The 25,728-nt window shown below is 34.0% G+C and overlaps 1 protein-coding gene across 10 annotated transcripts; it reads left to right on the forward strand.

Annotated features, from left to right (window-relative positions):
- The first annotated feature begins 719 nt into the window (after nt 1-719).
- LOC110812567 (putative leucine-rich repeat receptor-like serine/threonine-protein kinase At3g14840) lies at nt 720-24,873 on the forward strand. Of its 10 annotated transcripts, none has more exons than XM_088218489.1 (25): nt 722-1,033; nt 1,240-1,414; nt 7,975-8,046; nt 8,156-8,224; nt 8,427-8,498; nt 8,613-8,684; nt 8,812-8,883; nt 8,993-9,064; nt 9,151-9,222; nt 9,699-9,770; nt 9,869-9,940; nt 10,176-10,247; nt 10,479-10,544; nt 14,363-14,416; nt 21,262-21,330; nt 21,450-21,485; nt 21,583-21,623; nt 21,781-22,157; nt 22,306-22,501; nt 22,676-22,831; nt 23,024-23,142; nt 23,265-23,475; nt 23,591-23,828; nt 24,102-24,252; nt 24,345-24,873. In XM_088218489.1, the coding sequence occupies exons 1-25, from the start codon at nt 925-927 to the stop codon at nt 24,618-24,620; spliced, it is 2,991 nt and encodes a 996-aa protein (XP_088074615.1). In that variant the 5' UTR covers nt 722-924; the 3' UTR covers nt 24,621-24,873. The 10 variants fall into 10 exon arrangements, with proteins under 10 accessions (XP_088074620.1, XP_088074617.1, XP_088074615.1 ...); XM_088218490.1 differs by having other exon boundaries at nt 22,676-22,828; XM_022039377.2 differs by lacking the exon at nt 14,363-14,416.
- Nucleotides 24,874-25,728: the final 855 nt, after the last annotated feature.

The raw sequence follows: 25,728 nt of genomic DNA on the forward strand, positions 1-25,728 counted from the left end.
GCAGAAAGACGGCGAAAAGGACGCCTAAGGACTCCGTAGTTATATTTACAGTTCTTATTTTCGATTATCTCTTTTAGTTAGTTTGTTCTTTTATACTTTAAACACGTTTTTAGTTTTACTGTAAAGGATGTTAATCAAAATTTTTATTACGTTTTCGCATTTGACATTTTTAATACACATATTTCATTCTAAATTTTCGGAACTGTTACAATGACCGTATTATTTTTAAATAATATGTAACTATAATTTTTTAATTTTTTTAAAAATATATTAAATTCAATAAAATAATTTTATCTTTGCAGGCATCACATCCACATGCATGCATGCATGGTAAGTCTCTATTTTTCGGTCTTTGTCAGGTGAATAATTGATTTTTCTACAAGCATTAATTTCAAATCAAATTAAAAAATTAGTTTATTTCTTTGGTACCTATAAGTTTCTACAAATTAATTAAAAAGAAAAAAGAAAAACTTTTAGCCTTTCTTTTTTGACTTCCAACTTTAATCAAATATTAAAAAATTAAATTGAAAAGAAAAATATGAAAATGATTGAGACAGTAAATTTGATTATTGAGACGCACATATTATTTAATTCAAGAAAAAAAAAATTATAAAAGAGAGGAATGTTTCTTGTAAAAAAGAAATTATTTTTTAAAATTTTTGAAAATCTGTGCAAGTCGCAGTCAGTAGACGTTTAAAGTGGGTGTACGTTGGCTCAAATCATGTACGCCTCTGTTCTTTCTATCTTTTCTTCTCTCTCCCTCCCAGATCTGTCCGCCATTTCCTCTCTCTCTCTCTCAGTAAACAAAGATCTTTCTAGGGATTTTTGTTTCCTTTGTCAGTCTCATCTGTTTCACACAACTTTCAACTTTTCACTCTCGAGAATCGAAGAAATCCCTTACCACTTTTGTCCCTTTTTCTGTAAATGTTGAAGAGAAGGAAGACGATGAACTTCTCTCGATGTCTGTTTTTCTCCTTGCTTGCATTTTGCTTCTTCAATTTCGTCTCTGCAGCCACTCTCGTAGAAGATGAAGGTAAGAGAAACATTGGAAGAACAGAGCATAATTTCTAGTTTTCACTCTTTCTCTGCATCTGGACTTCGTTTTAAATTACTTGTGAAGAAAATCAAGGTTTTGTGAATAGGTTGCGAAAAGTTTATGCATATATATAGTCGATACTCCAGACTCCAGACAGATGAAAGTAATCATTAATGGTGCTTTTTGTTTTCCGAAATATACAGTTCAAGCTTTAAAAGACATAGCGAGGACGATGGGGAAGACGGATTGGAATTTTGGCGTAGACCCTTGCAGTCGGCAGGCGGGTTGGGTCACTCCGAACCCGATCAACGGACAAGAGAATGCGGTCACATGTAACTGCAGTGACGCCAATAGTACTCTGTGCCACGTTGTCAGTATGTAAGTCTCTGTTTATTATTCTTTCCCATTTTACACCAAAATAATAAGTTAGAAAAATTAAAGTGATGGAAATGAATTTGAAGAATTTCTTCTTAAGTTCATGAAATTGTTCAAGTAATACAATAATAAAAAGAGTATCATCCCACACAAATTATATATTAAGTATTAAAATTATATTATTATTTAAAAATTAAAATTATTTAAAGAACTTAATTAAAATAAAGTAAATAAATTAATAAAAACTATAAATGTAAATATTCCAGAGTAATTGATTTCACATGAATTTTGAATACACTTGAGTTTTGATTTTGCAGTCAATTTAATTTATTTTATAATAGTTGAAATTATCCAAATATATTTTTGGCCGTTCTTCTAGTGTTCTTTAAGTCTATCAAATAATAATTATTAATATTTTATAATAATTATTAATTTAATTTAATTAAATCTTTGATGAATGATCAAATTTTATTTATGTTATTTTAGAACTATCAATCATAAATTCAATATTGTTAAATTGCAACGAAAAAAAAAGTAAAAAATCAAACTAAAAATGTATATATATAATTCAAGATATATCAATTACTCTAGTAAGAAAAATTTAGATGCAGATTGTCCAAATAATTATAATTGAGAAACAGCTAATCATATAATAATTGAAAATAAATGTTTGAAAAATTCCAGTCCTGAAGATTTCTACCTAAAAATATGCAAATCAAAAGCTAAAAATAATAAACTACGGGATTACTTTTCTCAGCTTCTCCCTCCACCAACTCTCTGCTTTCCCGCTTCTGCTCTTCACCAGCTCTGCGGGTTTGCTTCTGCTCTCTGTTTCGGCTTTTTCTCCAACAGCTAGGTGTTGAGAATAGAAACAACTGGCAACAGTCGCTACTTGAAGACAAGTGTCCCAACTTGTCCAGCTCAGCGGAAAGCTCCAATGGGCATGCCAACTCATCTCACAGATCACCGACAAATACGCATGGCTGACAACTGAAATGCAATCGTCCTCCGCTTAAGTGCCAAATCGTCCCTATCTGAAAACCGTTAAAGTTGCATGTACCACCCAGCTTTGCTCCTGATGTTTTGGTCCTCTATGACTTTTGCATTACTGTTATTTCCAATCTTTTAAGAGCCAAAGAGCTCTATAAATGTATTTATCTTCCAACCTTTTTATCCACGAATGAATATACTCTATTAGTGCTGAGAATTGTCCAGCTTCATAAATAATTCTAAAACAACTAGCTTTCTTAACTTGGTATCAAAGCCACAAGGCATCATGGCAAGAGAGAACAACAACTACTCTACTTTCAATCCATCACCTCAAAGAGTTCAAACCCTGTCTAACAGCTCAATGAGCTCAGTGTGTGCTCTAAAACTCAATCACGATAACTATCTTTTTTAAAAAAACTTGGTTCTCCTAATTATAAGAGGTAACAAACTTGAAGGTTACTTCACCGGCGCCAAATCAAGCCCACTTGAGTACACAGAAAGAACCATAGAAGGAAGTGCTGAAGTTGAAATCTTTGTAAACCCGGAGTTCAAAGACTGGTTTGCACAAGACCAAATGCTGCTAGGTTGGCTTTACAGCTCCATTGAGACCAACTTAGCCTCCCAATTAATGGGGCACTCAACATTAAAACTCCTATGGGAAGGAATTTGTGATCTTTTCGCAGTTAAATCACGAGCAAACATAATCTACTACAAAAGGGAATTCGTTAAAATGTAAAAGGGCAACCTGAAGATGGAAGAATATCTCAAAACCATCAAAGAAATTGCTAATAATCTTGCCCTGGCAGGACATCCTATTACCCAGGAGGATCTCACCTCACAAGTCCTTGCTGGTTTAGATTCTTCTGAATATAACCCACTCGTGTGTCAAATCACGGAGAAAGAAAATGTAAGTTGGATGGAATTGCAGTCTCGACTGCTCAACTATGAAAGACGACTGGAACAACTCAATTTGACCACGGCCACTCCAAATCTCGGACGACCATCAGCACTTTTCTCTAGCATCAAAAATACCAGAATTCATCAGAACTCACCTTTTCAATCAATCAATAGAGGAGGTGGACACAACAACTCCTTTAACAGAGGAGGTCTTCACCACAACAAAAGATGAGCAAAGGCTGGCAGTAACTCCAGACCAATCTGCCAGGTGTGCGGCAAAATTAGCCACACTGCTACTTACTGCTATTACCGATATGATAACAGCTACGTGGGAACCATTCCAGAAAACTCTCCCAAAACTTATCAAAGTTCAACTCTTTCAGCATCCCCTGAAGACCCTCTTGAAGACCCACTTTGGTATATTGATAGTGGTGCTAATAACCATGTAACAGGAGATATCAACATGCTGTAGTCCAAACAACAATCTGAAAGAAGTGAAAGTTTCATGATTGGAAATGGTGAGAAAATGACTATAAAAAATGTTGGTAAGATGAACATTCATACTCTCAAAAACAGAAAATTAACCTCAAACAGAGTTCTGCATGTACCAAAGATCAATAAAAATTTGCTGAGTATCTCTAAACTTACCTCTACTAACAATGTTAAGGTTACTTTTGACTCATCTTCCTGTTTTGTGCAGGGCAAAGCCACAGGCAAGGTGCTGCTGGTAGGGAAGCTTAAAAACGGCTTATATTGCTTGGGCTCATCAGGATCAATTCCTGCTCTTCATCCTTACTGTCAAGCCCTCTTCACTAACAAACATTATCAAACCCCTGAATCAAGAATCCTAATGTGGCATAGAAGATTAGGACACCCATCTTCAAAAACCTTTTATGTCATTCTTAAATCATGTAATGAATCTTTTAAACTTAATGAGAACTTATTTTGTGATGCATGTCAACTGGGCAAGTCTCATTTTCTTCCCTACACTCCATCTGTATCAAATGCAAAAGCCCCATTTGAAATTGTTCACACTGATGTTTGGGGACCTTTTGCACTCCCTTCTCTCTCTGGCCATCGGTACTATGTAATTTTCATTATTGATTGTAGTCGGTTCACCTGGCTTTATCTACCAAAACAAAAATTAGAAGTCATTCAAGCCTTTACTCTGTTCAAACACCAAACAGAAACTCAATTTGGAAGGAAAATAAAATGTCTTCAATCAGACATGGGAAAAGAATTCATTGGCCTAGTCCAGACCCTTCAAAATAATGGGATTAAGATTAGATACTCGTGCCCATACTTTTCAGCTCCAAATGGACGTGACGAAAGAAAACATCGGCATATAACCGAAACCAGCCTCACTCTTCTTGCCGAGTCGGGTGTGCCACTGAAATACTGGCTGGATGCCTTTGAAACAGTCGTATTCCTGATCAATAGAATGCCCACACCTACCTTGAATCAATCTTCACCACTCGAAAAGCTTTACCACAAAAAGTCTAACTACAAACAGCTGAAGATTTTTGGGTGTGCCTGTTTCCCGTGCCTTCGACCGTATCACAATCATAAACTCTCCTTCCACTCAACAAAATGTGTTTTTCTTGATTACAGTCCATTGCACAAGGGATACAAATGTCTCAGTCCTACTGGCAAAATATATGTTTCCAGAAACGTTGTCTTTAATGAACTTGAATTCCCTTATCACAATGGATTCGTCAAAACACAGCAACCTAACACTGTCTCTACAATCACACTCCCATTTTGGCTGAACATATCTTCCAAATCTACATCTCTCATCCTGGAAAGTCCAAGCAGATAAGTCGTTGAAGAACCCCTAGCACCAGCATCCTCACCTGTGGCAGAGTCCTCACCACAACTCTCACCAAGAAATGAAGAACCAGTGCCTACTTCGATTCAAAGCACAACACCATCAAAACAAGAAGAAAGGAGGACACAAACCGCAACACATTGATAGAAGCACCAAGACACCAAATGATGACCAGAGCTCAAGTAGGGATCTTTAAACCAAGAAGTATGCCACAAGACTTCCAATTGTTTAAAGCAGTACTGGTAAACAACCTTACAACTCCTACCTCCATCGCCGAAACACTCAAAATCCCTCACTGGAAATCAGCTATGGAAGAAGAACTATCAGCACTTAGAAATAATAAAAAATGGAAGGTGGTTCCTCATCAACTTGAAATGAATCTGGTTGGCAACAAATGGGTTTACAAAATCAAGACCAATGCTGATGATAGCTTCCAACAGTGCAAAGCGAGGTTAGTAGCAAAGGGGTTTCACCAAACACCTGGACTAGATTTCCATCAAACTTTTAGCCCAGTAATTAAGGTATCAACATTTCGAGTGATCCTGGTGTTAGCCGTAACAAACAGTTGGAATATCAAACAACTGGATGTGAACAATGCTTTCCTGAATGGAGAATTGAAAGAGACTGCCTTTATGGAACAAGCAGAAGGTTTCGAAGATCCCAAACACTCCAACCAAGTTTGTCAACTCAACAAAGCGCTCTATGATCTGAAACAAGCTCCAAGAGCGTGGTTTGACAAGCTCAAATCCTCACTGATTAAATGAGGCTTCAGAAACTTACAAGCAGACACATCTCTCTTTCTCTTCCTCGTAGGGACAACTCAAATCTTCATCCTAATCTATGTTGATAACATAATAGTTGCAGGAAATCAACCAGAAATGATGCAAAATGTCGTCAACCGACTACACAACTCTTTTGCTCTCAAAGACCTTAGAGACATCCATCTTTTCCTCGGCATTGAGGCAATACGTGATGACACTGTTCTCATTCTCACCTAAACGAAATATATAGAAGACCTCCTCAAAAGAAGTAACATGTCATCTGCTAAAGCTTGTCCGACACCAGCTATTCTTGGGAACAAGTTGTCCACTGGAGAAGGGAACGAACTGAAAGATCCAACTCTCTATCGGAAAATAATAGGGTCTCTCCAATATCTAACTCATACAAGGCCTGACATATCATTCGTTGTCAACAGACTTAAGCCAATTCATGCAAAAACCCACTAATCTTCACATAAAGACCTTGAAAAGAGTCATTTGTTACTTGAAAGGAACAACTGATGTCGGTCTTCATATCAAACCTAGTGATAGACTAAACATTGTTGGGTTTCCAGATGCCGACTGGGCCTGCTCAAGGGATGACAGGCGGTTGACTTCAGGCTACTGCGTCTACCTTGGAGAAACTTTGATCTCTTGGAGCTCTAAAAAGCAAAGTGTTGTGTCAAGGTCAAGTGCGGAATTCGAATACAGGGCCCTGGCTCTTCTTGCCTATGAAATCATCTGGCTGGAGTCCCTACTCAAAGAGATAAATATAACTTCTTCACAAACTCCAATAGCCTAGTGTGATAATATGAGTGCCACGACCCTTGCAAGCAATCCCGTTTTCCATTCACGAACCAAACATATTGAAGTGGACATTCATTTTGTTCGCGATCAAGTGACAAAAAGAGCTTTGGACGTTAGGTGCGTGCCCTCATGTGATCAGACTGCTGATTGCTTCACCAAGACTCTGTCACAAACACAGATTAAGTATTTCAAGGAAAAACTTGGATTAGTTCACCGACCGTTTCCCTTGACAAGTTTGAGGGGGAATGTTGAGAATAGAAATAACTGGCAACAGTCCCTGCTTGAAGACAAGTGTCCCAACTTGTCCAGCTCAGCCAAAAGCTCTAGTGGGCATGCCAACTCATCTCACAGATCATCGACAAATATGCATGGCCGACAACTGGAATGCAATCGTCCTCCGCTTAAGTGCCAAATCATCTCTGTCTGAAAACCGTTAAAACTACATGTACCACCCGCCTTTGCTCCTGATGTTTTGGTCCTCTGTGTCTTTTGCATTATTGTTATTTCCTATATTTTAAGAGCCAAAGAGCTCTACAAATGTATTTATCTTCCAACCTTTTTATCCATGAATGAATCTATTCTATCACTGCAGAATTGTCCAGCTTCATAAACAATTCTAAAACAACTATCTTTCTTAACTCTAGGGTGCGTTCCACTTCACCAGCTTGCTTCAGTGCCGTTGATCAAATGCTGCTTCTGGTGCCCAGCTTCTAACGGTGTCGTTTTGAAGCAGACGGGCAGAGGTTCAGCTGCCGCCAGATTGGGCGTGAGTCTGTTGGGCTGTTTCCTCTTTTCTTCTTCCATCTTCAGCCTCTTTTTTTTCTTTTCTTTGCCTATGCAACCTGCATTAAAATTCTACTCATTAATTGATTTTTAACTTCAAATTTATTCGAAAGTTTTTCAAAATTTAGGTATAATTAGCATGCATAAAAATGAGAAGAGAACTAGATAATGTTTTTGTATATGAAAAGCGGTGTCATTTTTCATTTATTGTTATTATTATTATTTCATATTTATTGAAATATAATCTTACCTTTAAAATTTTATTTACATTTAGGTAACTGTTTTGGAATGTTATTACGGGAGTAATTAATCAATCAAGAATGGAAAAATAAACAATACAAGATATAATTTTAGCATGTTTTGTAAAATATAATTTGCTAATTTTACATTAGCTTAACCTAATTATTTATTGGACAATGTCTATTGCATTGACAAATGTATATGTATAATCTTATCATATACTATTAAGCACTAAAAGCTCATTCTCTGTTGAAGCACAGAATTCTCAAGGCACAAAGTCTTCCGGGTACTCTTCCACCAGAACTAGTCAGGCTCCCTTTTCTCCAAGAAATGTGGGTAGAAGTTTCTATTTTCTTCATTTCTCAAATTATTAGTTTCTACATTCACTCTTCAATCCTTTGTGTTTTAGACATCACCTAACTTAACTGTCATTTGACATAGTGATCTCCAGCGAAACTTTCTCAGTGGTAGCATTCCTAAGGAATTGGGTGCATTGCCACTGGTTAACATGTATGCTTTCGCATTCTGTCTCCTTATATATTTACATATCATGTTTATCAATTCACTCGGACACATTTATATCCATGAATCTACATATGTCCTTATTCGATTATTTAAAAGTGCTGGTTTATGTGTGAAAAAAAAAAATAATATCCCATATTGACTAGAGTTGATTGAGGAACTGCTTATCAAGGGCTGTTAAATACTGCAGATCTCTTCTTGGAAACCGGCTAACGGGTCCGATTCCTAAAGAGATAGGCAATATTACTACTCTTGCCACTTTGTGAGTATTTTTGATAAACCAACTAATTACTTTTCCTTAATTACAAATTGTAGAGAGATCTTTTAAAAAATTTTCTCTGAGCTTACTAAAATTTGTGACTTGACTTTTATTTAGAGTTGTAGAGTATAATCATCTATCAGGAGAGTTGCCTCCGGAGCTTGGACATCTGCCCAATCTTCAAAGAGTGTAAAGACCATTTATTAAAGTTTTTGAGAAAACAGACTCTCTTTTGTTATGTTTTAAGTTAGAGGTTTTTGAGATTTACATTTATGTATCACTTAGATGAATTTATTTTGTTCCATTGATGTTATAGATTGCTAAGCTCAAATAACTTCAGCGGGGAAATCCCAGAAGCATTTGCTAACCTGATATCACTGAATGACTTGTAAGCTTCTTATTTTAGACTAAGATCAAGTTAATTAATGTCTATACCTTGTTGCACTTGAAAATGATAGAGTTTTCTTTTTTCTTTTTTTTTTTTGAATGCAATGCAGCCGTATCAGTGACAATCGATTTACGGGAAAGATTCCAAATTTTATTCAGAACTGGACTAATATACAAAAAATGTGAGAGATCTGTCAAATGTGATACTCTTTATATGATCGAATTATTACTGTGTAATTCCTATTACTAACGTATTTCGCGACATCAGAGCCATGCAGGCAACTGGTTTGGTTGGGCCAATTCCTGATACTATTGTCGCTCTTGAAAAGTTAACTGATTTGTAAGTACTCTTACATTTATATTTGGGTAAAATATATTATATTCCTACGCAGCTCTTCAATTTAATAATTTAATTACGTAAAAGTTATTCACAACTTACATACTTGATACATAATTAAATTTTTTTTTTCTGAAATAAAAAGTATGTATATGTATTAATATTGATACCACGGGGTTCCACCCATTTATAATTGATATATAATTAAATCAAGTTTATTGATATCATTAATTACACAAGGATATATTTGTATTTCACTTGTTAAGAGAGAAATCAGAAAATCATCTAACTTGAATCCGACATGGAATTGACTTAGAATTAAAATACTATTTTGATCAAACTTCTACGCTTTTTGTACTCCATTATCATTCTTATTCCATGGAAATGAAATCTGAACCGAATTCAACCTTATTACCAAGTTTTAGTTCTATTTGTGCAATTTCAGTTAATATTTAGCTTTAAGTTCATCAAATATACAGGAGGATTACTGACTTAAGTGGACCTGCAGCCCCTTTTCCACCACTTCAGAACATGACCAAGATGAAGATACTGTGAGTTGAACACTTAAAACTGATCATTTCTATGGAGTTCAAACAATTCCTTTTGAGAGGGCAATTTAACTGATATTTCATGCTGTGTTGTATTTCAGGATTCTCAGGAGTTGCAATATAAGTGGATCAATACCTGGATATCTGGGAGACATGACAAACTTAAAGCTTTTGTTAGTATAGATTCTCTCTCACCTCTTTATCAGGAGAATCTATTGTCTCTTCTTAGTTGCAGATACTGTTTTTATTTTGGTGACTGTGATTCATACTCCATATTCTGTTGATTTTCTATGAGTGTTGCCGAACTTGTTGGTAGTGGTCTACCATTCATCATAAAATAAACAGGCTGCAAAATTACTGCCATGCATTGTATGTTTTTAATGTTTTGTTTTGTAAATACACTTGCAGAGATCTCAGCTTTAACCAATTGAGTGGGGAAATTCCAGCCAGTGCTTCTCGTCTGGTACGCGTGGATAATTTGTAAGCATCTCAATTTCTTTACTATAAATTATTCGGTATGCTTTCTGTTCTTAACTTTAAAAAAAGCTGAAAATTGTAACATTGTATAAACATTTAGTTGTCATTTATTTCGTGTCAAGTTCTTTCCGTTTATTTAATTACCATGCTAGACTAACATAGGAAAAGAGAGATTCTTGTCATAGGTCATGCTACTGAAAACAAAAATTGAACTCTTAATGTCGACTATTTCAGATTTTTAACTGGAAATATGCTTAGTGGATTGATACCTGATTGGCTGCTAGACAAAGGAGAAAACGTGTAAGTTCTCGAATTGATTTATGTAAAATGGGAAAGTAATGATGAAAAGTGTTTTCGTCCTGTTACCTACATATCTATATTGCAGTTCTTTAGTATTGATGCATTTTGAATTTTAGTGATATCTATCTATATTATGAGAAATAATTTATACGAGTTTTCTTTGTATTTATCATGAGAAATATTTGATGTATATCCTATTTTTTTTAAAAAAAACTATAGTAGTTTATCTATAAATAACTTTGTTAATTTATTAGTGATGTACTATCAGATTACAAAATAGAATACTTTCTTACTTTTCTTACTCATGAATGTAGGCATACTGCTGAACTACATAAAATCCTTATGTTCTTTTCTTTCTACTTTTACTTTTGTGTGATTATGTATGGTTTAGAGATTAATTTTTCCGAATAAGTGGTATTAGAGCTCAGGTTTTGAGTTGGGTTAAAGAGAGAAAACATATCATTGAGTGAAAAAAAAAAGTGAAACCGAAGAAAAACAATCACAGTTGCTGTGTTCTTCCCCTTCAAGATTAGAGGCGGTGTTGGGCAGCGGAAGACAAACTAGCCTCACGTGCGGCTTAGAACCAGAAGGTCTGCAGGCGGTGGTGGTGGACAAGGGACTCCAAAAGCTTGTCGGATATGCAACGGGAAGGAGCCGCAGACGGTTCCATCTCGACCAGAAATAAGAGAAAAGGCCCGCGATCTGACCGGGTCTACGGTGGTGCGCGACAAACAGACGTAGAGAAGCCAGATGAAGTCGTCTATGCGTGAAACCAGAGCCGGAGAGGGAGAACGCGAGTTGGAGAAGACGAACCAGTACGGCAGCACGCGGTTCCCGTGAGGCCCGATCGGCAGCATTCTCCGCAATTTTTTGGCACATTTACAAGAGATCCATGTCGAATCTGACTAGTTGCGCAGTTCTGTGAAGTTTTTTGTGTTTTTAGCAGCAGTGAGCGGCAGCCAGTGGCGGGCATGATAAATCTAGTGGCTGCACGTGTGATGGCACGTAGAGGAGTGTGTGACGGCTCGTGGTGCACATGGAGGCACGTGCAGTACTCCGGTGATTGCGTGCGGTGGTTTTCTGTGCAATGGTGCCTCCCTGTGAGTGGTTTTTTATTTTCTGACAGTGTTATTTCTCTCTGTTTGGTTTTTGGTGCACAGTTTAAAGATTCGAGATGACATTCACAAAATATAAGATAGAAAAGTTTGATAGTAGTACAAATATTAGAATGAGATTGTTCCTAGTTCTATAAGGTTTATGAAGAGCAATTGAAGAAATATATCTTGAGGGTATGAGAGAGTAAAGGCAAATTTGTAGGAGATTATTGAAGAGATTTTAGCTTTAGTTGCATGAAAGAAACTTGAAGAGTTTTACTCTGTAAAATCGTTGACAAACCGCTTTTATATGAAGAAAATGTTGTACAATTTCAAAATGAGTGAATGTATGTCCATTAAATAATATCTTAATGAGTTTAATTCTTTAATTATGGATCTGAATAGCATAGATATTAAGATTGAAAATGAGGATCAAACATTGATTGTTCTGTGTTCACTATCCTCTTATGAGACTTTTTTTCATATTCTATTGTATGAGAAAGTTAGTATTTTACTAGATGATATTAGCAATGCACTAAAATAAAACGAGTTGTAAAAGAACTTTATATAGAGTATAGAACATAAAGGAAATGTTTGGTAAGCAGGGAAAGAACACAGAGAAGAGACAAATCAAAATTTAGAAGTAAAAAGGAAAATTGTTTTGAGTGTGGGAAGAGAGGTCACTTTAGGAGAGATTGTTTTGTGCTGAAGAGAGGAAAAGAGAAGGAGAGTTCTGATAATATTATTGATAGGGATAATTCTGGTGGTAGTGATAGTAGTGTTGGGGTAGTTTTATATGTGAATTCGGATCATAGAAAGAATTCTTAAATTCTTGATTTTGATATACATTTCACATATGTCCACATAGGTATTGGTTTGCTACTTACATGTAGATGAGTGGTACTCTGTATATGGGAGACGATAGTTGGTTATATGCAGTTGGGATTGGTAATATCAGATTAAGAATGTTTGATAGTGTCATCAAAATTATTGAGTGTTGGTATGTTTCTTAGATGAAAAGGAATCTAATTTTTTCTTTTACATTGGCAATTCAAGGTTATAAATATCATGTAGAGAATGGTATTCTTAAAACGGTAAAGGCTCTAAGGTACTCATAAAAGGTTGGAATCTAGATTGTAAGTTCTTCAAAAAAATGTAGTTTCAGGGGAAGCTGTTGTAGCATCAGGAAGCAGTAATTAGAATCAGTTGTGGCATATGCATTTGAGTTATATGAGTGACAAGGAGTTATCTGTTTTGAGCATGCAGATTTGTTGAACGGATATAAAGAAGAAGTTATGGATTTATGTGAACACTGTGTATTTGGCAAGCAGATCAGAGTGAAGTTCAACAAAAAGATAGTGCACAAGACAAAAAATAAGTTGGATTATGTTTATTTTGACTTATGGGTTCCATACAGAGTTCCCTTCAAGAGTGGTGATGGGTATTTCATGACATTGATTACTCTAAAAAGTTATGAGTGTATTTTATGAAATCTAAAGAAGAGATATTTTCAACATTTGTCATATGGAAGACTATGATTGAGAAACAGACACAGAGGAAGATCAAATGTTTTAGGACTGATAATGAGTTGGAATTTTGCAATCATGAGTTTTGATGATTTTTGCAGTATGCAAGGTATAGTGAGACACTGTACTTATGTTAGGACACTATATCAGAATGATATTACAGAACGCATGAATATGACGTTTTGTGATAGGACATAAAGCATGTTGTCTCATTCAGATGTGGGACAGGAATTTTGGACTGAGACTGTGAATACTGTTAGTTTCTTGGTGAATAGATCTTCATCTATAACTATTGAGAGTAAAACTCTTTTTAAAGTATGGTCTGAGTCACTTACTGAGTACTCTCAGTTGAGAGGGTTTGGTTGTCTTGCTCATGCCTATGTTAGAGATGGTAAGCTTGAGTCGATGGTAAAAAAGTGCATATTTCTGGAGTATACATATGGAGTGAAAGGATTCAGGTTGTGGTGTAGTGATTCTAAGTTTCCAAGGTTGATTATCAACAAAGATGTGATATCTAATGAATCTTTTTCACTAGACAATCAGAAGAGAAAAATAATAGCAGAATCAAATCACGATATCAGATAACAAATAGAGTTAAAAGTTCAGTCCACTGATCTAGGAAATGAAGTGCATGATTTTAATCAAGAAAATGATAATGCACATGATCAACAACAACCATATAATATTGCAACAAGAAGGAAGAGAATACAAATTAAATGATTACAGATATATGAAAATCTAGTTACATATAACTTGTCAGTTGCAGGGCTAGTTGATTTGTAGGAATCAGAGAGTTCATATGCATATCAGATAATTGGTGTTGTGTCTGAAGAGCTTGATGGCAGATGTCATTTTGTTCAGGAATTAGATAGTAAGTTTAGGTGCGGTTTAGATTTAGCTAGATTATGTGATACTTAATAACGCCCTAGTAGGAGTATATTAGCAAGATGCATCGAGAAGACGGTTAATTGCTTTGACGATAGAGGGAATTCAAGTCAAGAAGAAGAATTGTTGATGTATCTTGAATTTTGGTGAGATTTATCTATATTTTAAGAGATAATTTATATATATTTTCTTTGTATTTATCCTTGAGAATATTTGATATATATTCTAATTTTTTTTTTTTGTAAAAAACTCTGCTAATCTCTTTATAAATAGATTTGCTAACCTATTGATGATATACTCTTAAATTACATAGGGAAATGCTTTTTTTCCGGTCTTATCCGTGGATGTCTGCACATTGTCGAATCACGTAAAATCCTTATGTTCTTTTCTTTCTGTTTTTACTTTAATGTGTTTGAATAAAAATATTTTTTAAATCTGTAAATCTTTAAAAATTAAGCGCACAATTTCGTACTAAATTAATAAGAAATGTAAACAGAAGCATACCTGAATCCATTGCGGATGAATTTTTCGTTTTTGACAGTATAATCTTCCGAATCAACACAATGCTTAAAAACTAATTTTTTATAGTAACAGAATTTTAGAAATATTCGGGGACCATAACCGCTTTTTATATTGAAATTTTTTTTCAATTCTCATTTTGTTTATCATAAAATGAAAATATTACAAAAATGGTATCTGTACATTATAATGTCATACTTAAATACGATGCATTAAGGGACAATACTGTTTAACCGTATTTGATCACTTTTAAGCGAGTCTATTAAATTGATAACCTGATACGCATATCAATGCCTACATTAAGTTCACATGTTAGAAAAAATCTAACAATCTCCTACTTGAATTTAATATGGCATCTTAACCATGCATTAAATAACTGTAGGAGTACTTAAAACTGTGTTATCTATATCTGAATGCATCACCAAACAATCCCGTTCGTCGATCATAAAGACATATGATTAAAATGATTTTCGCTATAGCTAATGTAACTAAACTCATCAATGGTCACGTATATTAGTATAATCGAACGACATGCTTGGATATGAAGCATGGAAATTACATGCTATGTGATCTAAGCATGATTATTTTCAACTGGTCTTGCCTTAACTTTAGTGAGATCAACTGTAAGAAAATTCAGAAATAATATATATAAATAAATCCAAAACACAAAAAATGAAATTAAATCATATATGTGTATAAACAAAACTAAAGAACAAGGTTTATGACATGTCTTACAAAATAAATGCAACTAAGGGACAACTCTCACTGAAACTACAGATCTTCTAGGGATATAATACCCATATGAACAGTGTGCTCATGAAAGAACTTAGGTGGTAATCCTTTAGTGAGCGGATCTGCAATCATGGAGTTTGTTCCAATATACTCTATTGATATCTGTTTACTCTGAATTTTCTTTAACAACGAAAAACTTGTTATCTATATGTTTTGACTTCATTGAGCTCATGTTATTGTTGGAATACATAACTATAAATTTATTATCACATAATAACTTTAATAATCTTTTTATGCCATCAACAATATACAGACCAGTGACAAAATTTCGTAACCATATTTCATGATTGGATGCCTCATAATAAGTTACAAACTCTGCTGTTATAGTAGAAGAGGTTACAAGTGTTTGCTTAACACTGTTTTAAGAAATAGCTCGTCCAGTAAGTAAGTAAATATAGCCTGACGTAGATTTTCTACTGACTTGACATTCGACGAAATCAAAATCAGAATAACCAATGATCTCCAACTGATCTGACCTCCTGTATGTAAGCATATTTTATTTTATTTTTTGTAGATACCGCATAACACGTTTGACTATTTTTTAATGATCTATTTCTGGATTACTTAAATATTTACCTAACATTCTAACAATGTATGCAATATTCTAACGTGTACAAACGTGTGCATACTTAAAACACCTTCCAGCTGAAGTATAATGAATCTTTTGCATCTCCGTAGTCTCTATGTCATTCTTGGAGCACTGACTTAGAGTAAACTTATTTCCTTTAAATACAGAGGAGTCACCTAGTTTACAATCCTACATGTCAAATCTTTTAAGAATCTTTCGATATAACTCTTTTGTGATAATTCAAGAATACCCCAAGAGTGATCCCCGTATATCTAGATCTCTAATAAAAAAAGAAGTGTCCCCAAAATCTTTCATCTCAAATTTTTGTCAAAAATCTCTTGGTTTCGTGCAATAAGATTATATCACTACTGACAAACAGTATGTTATCGACATATAAAAGCAGAAAAATATATTTATTCCCACTAAACTTGTGGTATATATAATCTTTCACTAAATTCATATTAAAACCAAACGAGATGACGACTTGATGAAATTTATGATACCATTGACGGGAAGCTCGCTTAAGTCCATAGATAGATTTCTTTAGTTTGCAAACCATTTGCTGGCATTGTCGGATACAAAGTTCTCTGGTTGCACCATATAAATCGTCTCATTGATGTCACCATTGAGAAACGATATCTTAACATCCATCTGATGTAACTCAAGATCAAAATGTGCTACTAAAGCCATTATAATTATGAAAGTGTCTTTTGACAAAACCGGAGAGAAAGTCTCTTTATAATTGATGCATTGTTTCTGTGTAAAACCATAAGCGATAAGATAGGTCTTGTACCAATAAGTTTCGCATCCTTAAGCAATGTGACAAGATCCTAAACGTCATTGTCATTCATTGATTTTATCTCTTCATTCATGGCATCAATCTACTTTTGAGAGTTAGAACTTTCTATGCTTTGACAAAAGTTGATAAGATCATCTTCCATTGAACTAATGTCAAACTCATGTTCTTGAAGATATACAATATAATCATCTGGAATTGCATTTTTCCTCTCTCTAATGGATCTCCTTAATTATATAAGTTCTTGAAGGTGTGAAGTTTGTGCTTCAAGAACAGTTTACTGAACAGGAACGGGAGATACTATGACATCGTCTCGATCTAAAATTACTTCTTAAACAATGCTAGGTATAATAATATAATACTGATCATTGTTAAGAGCAACTTAAGGAATAGGAATATCAATTCATTCCTCTTCAGAGATAAGGTCTCAGATTTTTTCTCCCCCCGTCAACTCAATATTTTCAAAGAACTAAGTATTTTCCGTCTTAAAAATTATTTTAGTATTGAGATCATAAAACTTGTAACCCTTGGATTATTCAGAATAACCAACAAAGTAGCAACTAACAATTTTGAAATCCAATTTCTTTTCCTGTGGCCTATAAGGTCTGGCTTTAGCTGGACATTTTTATATGTGCAAATGTCTCAAACTTTGCTTCTTGCCCGTCCAAAGCTCATAAAGGGTCTTTATAGTTGCTTTAATTAGAACTCCGTTGAGTAAATATGTTGCAGTTTTTAATGTTTCTCCCCAGAGTGATTCAGGTAAAATAGAATGACTAATCATACTCCTTATCATATCTTTAAGTGTTCTGTTTCACTTTTCAGCAACACCATTCATGTTAGGAGAATCTGACATGGTTTATTGTGGGACGATACTGCATTCTTCTAAGAATCGAGCAAACGGCCCTGGACATTGTTTATATTATCCGTCAAATCTACCATAGTATTCACCATCACGGTCAGATCTAACAGTCTTAATTATTTTGTTGAGTTGGTTCTCAATTTCTGTTTTAAAATTCTTGAACACATTCAGAGACTGAGACTTCTCATGAATGAGATATGGACAGCCATATATGAAATAATCATTTATGAATGTTATGAAATATTGTTGATCATTCTAAAAAGCTGTAGGGAATTGTTCATAAATATTTGTATGAATGAGTTCTAATATGTTCATAACCCTGGTAGCACCCAATCTCTTAATATTTGTCTGTTTTCTCTTGATACAATAAACATATGTGTCAAAATCTATAAAATTAAGGGGATCTAAAATTTCATCTGACACAAGTCTCTCAATTCTCTTTTGGGAGATGTGATCTAATCTCTTGTGCCATAATGTACCAAAATTTTCATTGGTTAATTTTTTTTTACACTTCGTGTACCAACATGTAAGAATTCATTATAATAAGTAATTGTATCAAGCAAATAAAAATTATAATGCGCTAATAAAGAACTAGAAACAACTAGATTTAAATTAAAAAAAAGACTAAATTTTCTATTTTCAAATGAATATGAATAACCAAATTTGTTTAATACAGAAATAGAACACATTCTCTCTAAATGACGATACAATAAAAGTCTATTCTAAATCCAAATAAAATCAAGTTCATAACAACAATCTAAATTTGCCAATTGCTTCCACCTCGACTCGTTTGCCATCGCCCACACAAATGAATCTGACACCATCACTTGACTTATGACAATGGAAGCAACTCTGCATAGACACATTGATGTGAGTTGTGACACTAGAATCTATCCATTAGGTGTGTGTAGGTATAGAAGTTAAATTAACATCAGAACAAACAAAATTACGCCACGCATAATAATTAGCGCATTGCTTCTTCTGGTGTCCCAGAGCTTTACAAAAGAAACAAACGTTTTCAGTCTGAACCTTCTGTTACTTCTTCTGTTGTAATGGAACTGCAATAGATTTATCTGTTTTCTTTTTCTTATTTTTCTTATCCTTTGAGATCACTGCAAAATGAGCACTGTCTGTCCTCTTAAATTTGAGTCTTTTCTCATATTGAATATAATGTGAAATGAGCTTATTCAGATTTCAGAATTCTTTCTGACAGTTGTATGTCACCTTAAAATAATTGAACTGTAGTGGAAGAGAAATCAAAACAAAGTACACAAGTACTTCTGATAATTCCACTTTAAGTGCCTTGAGCTTTGCATGCACATATAACATTTCCATTATGTACTCTCTAATGTTTCGTTTTCCTTATATCTCATGAAAATAAGAGTCAGATAAAAGTGTACATGTCGCGGTCTTAACATTTCTGGTGAAATATTCTAGATAATAAAGAAAATCTCTAATTGTTGTGATCTCATTGGACATAGTGCTTCGAAAAACGTCTGAAATGGTCTGTTTCATAACCAACATACTCATACAGTTTAATCGATCCCATATTTTAAACTCCTTTTCCTCATGGGTACTGTAAAAAGTAATCGGATTGAGTTGATCAACCCGTAAAATCCAATCCATATCTATAACTTCAAGTAGAAGTCGAACACTATTCTTCTATTACTTGAAGTTTGTACTGTTTAACATTGGGATAAAAATAACATTTGCGGTGATACTTCTAATAAAAAAAAAAACTTAACAGAGAACATATAAAAAAATAAATTAATTAATACTCACATAAAACTGTAACTTATAAAATTTAATGATAAATTTTAAATAAAAGTATATTCTCATCTCAAGATACCGAGCGGTCCATTAACACTCTATCTTTGGACAGATATTAACTTGTAAGTGGTACTCTGTAACAGTAATTAAATATAGATAATAGAAACACATCAAATAATAAACCTTCTTTTGGGCCGATTTAAAGTTCACAAGTTATACTGAATAACTGCCACGTATTCGTCATCACAAAAATAAAATGTAATAATGTTAAAAATTAACTTTCATTTGGGTCAATTAACATTCACATAAATTACGCCCACACAATTATTTATATTAGAAAATAAATAAATTATCTACAGAAAATGTTACTTTGGTAATATGTTGTATAAATTAATTTATTTCAATATGTATATGCACATATCAATATTAAAATTTAAAATTAAAATCAAATTTAAACTGATTTAGGAAGAAAATCAATCGACCAAAAATACTTTTTAATTTTTTTTTTTCAAAAGTTTGATTGTTGACCGATCAAAGTCAACGTTAACCATTGATTGATCAACAGTTGACCAGGGCAGGTCAACACCCAGTCAGGTCCTGGGTCAGGTTGGCTCTAGGCCGGGTTGCCCAGCCCAAATGCATATGGGCTTTGGCCCAACTGAATGGGCCTCTCCCTTTCCTTCTTTTTGTCCTTTTCTTTCTTTTCTTCTTTTTCTTTTTTTCTTGTGGGCTAAGCCCACATAACTTAAATGAAAACAAAAAAATAAAAATAAAGAAATCCAATAAGCTCAAAAACTTCTTTTTTTCTCCTTCTTCCTCATGCAGCCTGTAACTATTGCTACAGTAGTTGCTGAAAATTTCTAGCCATTACGCGCGAGATTGAACAGTCACGTGATCACCGAACTTCTTCTTCATACAACAGCGGTTGGCCACTGCTTTTCTTTCTTGTTTTTTTACTTCATATAATACATGTATATACATCATTAATATATATATATATACATATACAATTCTAAACTTCTGTATATACATATATATTTCTTTTGCATATATTTCTTCATATATATATATATATGAATTCAGCTAAACAAAAACATAAAATTCAAAATCTAAAATTACAAAATAAAAAAAAAATTTCTCAAAAATTCAATACGAGAAATGCTCTTATACCAATTGAATAAAAATATTTTTCAAATTCGGAGATCTATAAAAACTAAGAACATAATCTAGTACTGAATTAATGAGAAATATAAGCGGAAGTATACCTAAATCCTTCGCGAAAGAATTTTTTGCGTCTGGCTGTAAAATCTTCTGAATCAATATGGTGTCTAAAAACTAATTTTTTCTGGTGACGGGATTTTAGAAAAATAAAGTGGTAATTCGGAAACCATAACCGTCTTTTATATTGACAAATTTTTACAATTTCTATTTCGCTCATCATAAAATGAGAATATTATAAAAATAGTATTTGCACATTATAAGGTCATAGTTAAACCCGATGCATTAAGATGTAATACTATTTAACGATATTTGATTACTTTGAAACGATCTCATTAAATTAATGACTTGATACGCATATCAAGGTTTACATTTAAACTCACATGTCAGAAAAAATCCAACATGATGTGATTGTGCGTGCTTTAGAAATTAATTTTTTCCAACATTTAACAATCTTTTTATAAAAATTTGCTCAACTTTCTTTAATAACGTATTTTCATGGTAGACTATATCTGCTTAACTGTATGTCTCCAATAATTTGATAGCTGCCAGAATTCTCTATTATTGCTTCTCCTCTTGAATTGGATCCATTTGTAATAAGGACCGTTAATGAAATGCAGCCTTGAACTTAAAAGCTTTGCAGTGGAAGTGGAAACTGTGACACATAAAAATTTGCAACTTTATGTGCAGGGATCTTTCGTTCAACAATTTTACAACTCCAAGCTCCGGGCCATCAAGCACTTGTCAACAGCAGAATGTGTAAGAATGCTGTATATAAACTTTCCTTTGCATGCCTTTGTGCAAAAGTGAATTACATGCCTTGCCAACATGATGGAACCTTTCTTTTCTTTTTTTTGGGCTTTGTTTCTCTTATGCAGGAACTTGTTTGCAAGCTCTTCGAACGGCAATACCTCGAAAGTTTTTGGCTTTGTCTTATGTTCTTTAATTGATACATAAATTGAATAATGATGTTTTTATGTTGAGTTGTTTGACATTTCGCATTGTTTTCAGTGGTATGGTCCAATGTTTGAGAGGTCTTCGCTGTCAAAGAAGTAAGTTCTCATGACAGCTATGGTTCCTAAGCTAATGCGCACAGAAATTCTTGAATTATACCATATTACTTTTTATGGGTTTCTTTCTTTCTGTGAAATTGCAATTCACCTACATTTTCTTGTTAAGTAATTACCAATTTTGTTTCTTCCATGCCAGCTAATTTTGGTCTCCATATCAATTGCGGTGGAAGAGCAGTGACTATTAATGGAAACACCACGTTCCTAGATGATATAGATGGAGCTGGACCTTCAAGATTTATTGAAAAAAGTAGCTGGGGACTTAGCAACACAGGGAACTTCGTGGATGACGATCGTTCATTAGACACAAATATTTGGTCAAATTCTGGTGTACTTTCTGTCAAAGAGCCACAGTTATACATGGAAGCACGCATTTCTGCCATCAGTTTGACTTACTACGGATTTTGTATGGGAAATGGAAACTACACAGTAAATCTCCATTTTGCTGAGATTGTGTTTACTGCTGATAAAACATTTAATAGCCTGGGAAGGCGCGTATTCGACATTTACATTCAGGTATTCAACACACAATATGTGACAAACTTGAAAAGTCTGAAAGTCCTAGTTTGCCTGTGTTAATTAAATTTATAGTAGGACAGAAATCTGATTCCTTAGTTGATCCTTGCCACTATATATATGATTTGACTGGATTAGATTATTGCAGGGGAAGCGTGTGCAGAAAGATTTCAATATTGCAGATGAAGCTGGAGGTATTGGTAAAGCGATTATAAAAAGTTTCATTGCAATTGTGATCAATGGTACCTTGGAGATCCGCTTGTATTGGGCCGGGAAGGGAACAACTGCCATCCCTTCTAGAGGAGTATATGGTCCTCTTATATCAGCTATTTCTGTCAATCCTAGTAAGTTGTATGCCACTATGAGCTTCTTTTATTCATTGAAATCAATCACTGATTTCTAGATTAACCAAAATTCTCTCATCTTCATAATGATAGAGTATAAGATACCATATCTGGTAATTCAATTAAGCATTGTCATCTCATCAGCCTTGGTTTTCTGTGCTTGCTTTTAAACAGACTTCGTACCTCCGGCAGAACCAGGCAGTGGAAGTGCTATCTCTGCAGGTGCAGTGGCTGGCATTGTAATGGCAGTGGTAGTTGTGGTTTTGCTAGTTTTGGGTATTCTTTGGTGGAAAGGCTGTTTCGGACGTAAAAACACAATGGAGCAAGGTAGTTGTACTGTACACAAATTGGATTTTTATTTCTTATAATTATCATTTCAATGATATATTATTTTGTTTGCTGCAAGGCATGCATCTTTCTGTAGTTTGACCAACAGAGAAATATAGTTAATGTCGATTGAGAAGCTTCTCTACCAGTTTGGAATTCATATGCAAAAGCTTCTTACAAAAGCTTCTTTTACAGATCTAATTGGTTTAGACCTCAAAACTAGTACATTTACACTGAGGCAAATTTGTGCTGCCACAAACAACTTTGATCCAGCCAACAAAATTGGGGAAGGTGGCTTTGGTCCTGTTTTTAAGGTATTCTATACAAGTGTCCAATGTTTCTCCTGTAGCATTTTAATCTAGCATGCTCATTGTTCATTCCTGCAAAAGTATAAACATCTTGTGCAACTGACACTGATGGCTTTTCACTAATGCAGGGTGAATTGGCAGATGGGACTGTTATTGCAGTTAAACAGCTATCTGCAAAATCAAAACAAGGAAATCGCGAATTCATCAATGAGATTGGCATGATTTCTGCTCTACAGCACTCTCATCTTGTAAAATTATATGGATGCTGCATTGAAGGAAATCAATTGTTGTTAGTCTATGAGTACCTGGAGAATAACAGCCTTGCTCGAGCATTATTTGGTAAATTTCTGTTGACTAGTTTACTTGCCTTTCAAATAAAATTTTGAAGGGTTACACAGTTTTCATGAATCAGCAGATTAATGTATCTAAAATTTTATTGGTTGGTAATCTGAAGGCCCAGAAGAATGTCAGCTGAAATTAGACTGGCCAACAAGACAGAAGATCTGTGTTGGAATAGCAAGAGGTTTGGCATATCTGCATGAAGAATCAAGATTGAAGATTGTGCACCGGGACATCAAGGCGACGAATGTGCTACTAGATAAGGATCTCAAAGCTAAGATATCTGACTTTGGATTGGCTAAACTTGATGAAGAGGAAAATACCCATATCAGCACCAGAGTTGCCGGAACTTTGTAAGTATCTGCATTGTAGTCCATCTTAAAAATTTTGCAAACTTTCTTTTATAGTTCAAAGTGCAAATGATCATGAAAAACCAAAAACTATTTGACTAGATATATTTAAGTTAAGTTAAAACAAACTCTCACTTATACCAGAACTTTTGACTTGGCCTACCCCAATCTGCAATTAAAGATAAGGGTGACAGCATGAAAGCCTTTTCTCTGGATTATTCTCTAGATTATAAAACATGGACTATGTTTCATATGTTTTTTTTTTTGGTTTTACAGTGGATATATGGCGCCTGAATACGCAATGAGAGGCCATTTAACTGATAAAGCGGATGTTTATAGTTTTGGAGTTGTTGCTTTGGAAATTGTTAGTGGGAGGAGCAACACTAGTCACCGGCAAAAGCAGGAAGCTTTTTATCTTCTTGATTGGGTAATTCTCAATCGTCGCTTTTCTTTATATCTGTTTTTACATATCCGTTTATACAAAGCAGAAGCAGCTGGCAATCCACTTCGTGTGTGCAGGCTCAAAGTTTGAAAGAAGAAGGGAAGTTAATGGAGCTAGTTGACCCCAGATTGGGAACAGACTTCAACAAAAAAGAGGTGACGGTGATGATCAATGTGGCTCTTGTATGCACTAGTCCTGTTGCAGCTGCCAGACCTTCCATGTCCCTGGTTGTCAGCATGCTAGAAGGGAAGGCTGCTGTCAACGAATTGGCTTCAGGTTCAAGTTTCCCTAAGAGTCAAGTGAGTGCTGAGGTTATGAAGAAGTACTACCAACAGCTTGATCTAACTGACTGACACTACATCGACAGGTGGTCCAATTGCAAATTGATCATGAATATAAAATTGAGTAATTAATTTTGTTTAGTTTGTGTTCCTTGAATTAGTAGATTGTACCATAGACAATTTATCATGCTCCTGATCACCAGCTGTTTGATTCAGTTCTGACACTGTTTGAGAAAGATTGTTTATGGCAAATTTGAAGAACAGTGGAAAATGAAATAGCCTTTGAGCTCTTGGTATAATATTATTATACCAACTGTTTGATTCAGTTGTTGATTTTTTTTTTACTCTGATAACACCAATAGCAGTTTAAGTTTCTCATGGGGATATGTAGTGTGTGGAGAAAAATGGTCCTTTTTTTTTATAAAGACTTTAATGGGGCTAAGTTCGTGTGTTCAGTTAGGCTCATAATGTCTTCTTTTTGGAAAAAAAAAAAAAAACATTTTTCTAAATTAAAATTATAATTTTAAAAAGTAAATATACTGATATTAATGTTAGGATTTATTAAAAATATATATATATATGTGTAGCATAATTGTTTAAATAGTTGAAATATAAAACATTAAGAAATTAAGTCTTAAAAAATTTAAATTTCAAAAGCTATTACTAGAAAAAAACAAAAAATTTGGTGCAATTTCTAATATACTTTAAAAAAATCTTTAGTTAAAAAAAATGAAAAAGATAAAATATTAATCTGCAAGTTCTTATAATAATGCTATAATTCCTATCAACAATCAACAACATGGTAATTCAGTGTTAAAATTTTTATTTTTATTTAAAAATTATAAAATTTAAATTTTATTAAAAATATAAAATTTTATATTTATTAAATATATTATAAATTAAAAATATCTAAATTTTTTATTTAATTAAGTAAATTGACGACTTAATTTATTAATATATTGATAAAATTACAGTAAAATAAATCTCAATTAAGATAAAAGGTTAAAAATTTAACCTTAAGATTTTGTTTTTTTTTAGAAAAAAAAAAAAATTTCCTCCACAAACAATAAAATCCAACTATAGATAAACAACTTTAGCAAGTCTGCGGATAAATGATTGTGATGGGAAAAATCAACAACAACGATGCCAAGGGATATGGGTCCCACAGTTGCATTAGCCA

This window comes from Carica papaya, chromosome 4 (genome assembly GCF_054855325.1).
Source record: "Carica papaya isolate Zhongbai chromosome 4, ASM5485532v1, whole genome shotgun sequence".
NCBI classification, from domain to species: Eukaryota; Viridiplantae; Streptophyta; class Magnoliopsida; order Brassicales; family Caricaceae; genus Carica; species Carica papaya.

What these genes read in the sequence shown, in the direction of transcription:
- LOC110812567 (XM_088218489.1), top strand. Translation starts at nt 925, where the DNA reads ATGTTGAAGAGAAGGAAGACGATGAACTTCTCTCGATGTCTGTTTTTC. An exon ending in TGGACTAATATACAAAAAAT is followed by an intron (nt 9,065 to 9,150) that starts GTGAGAGATCTG and finishes TCGCGACATCAG; the next exon opens with AGCCATGCAGGCAACTGGTT. An exon ending in CTTGAAAAGTTAACTGATTT is followed by an intron (nt 9,223 to 9,698) that starts GTAAGTACTCTT and finishes TCAAATATACAG; the next exon opens with GAGGATTACTGACTTAAGTG.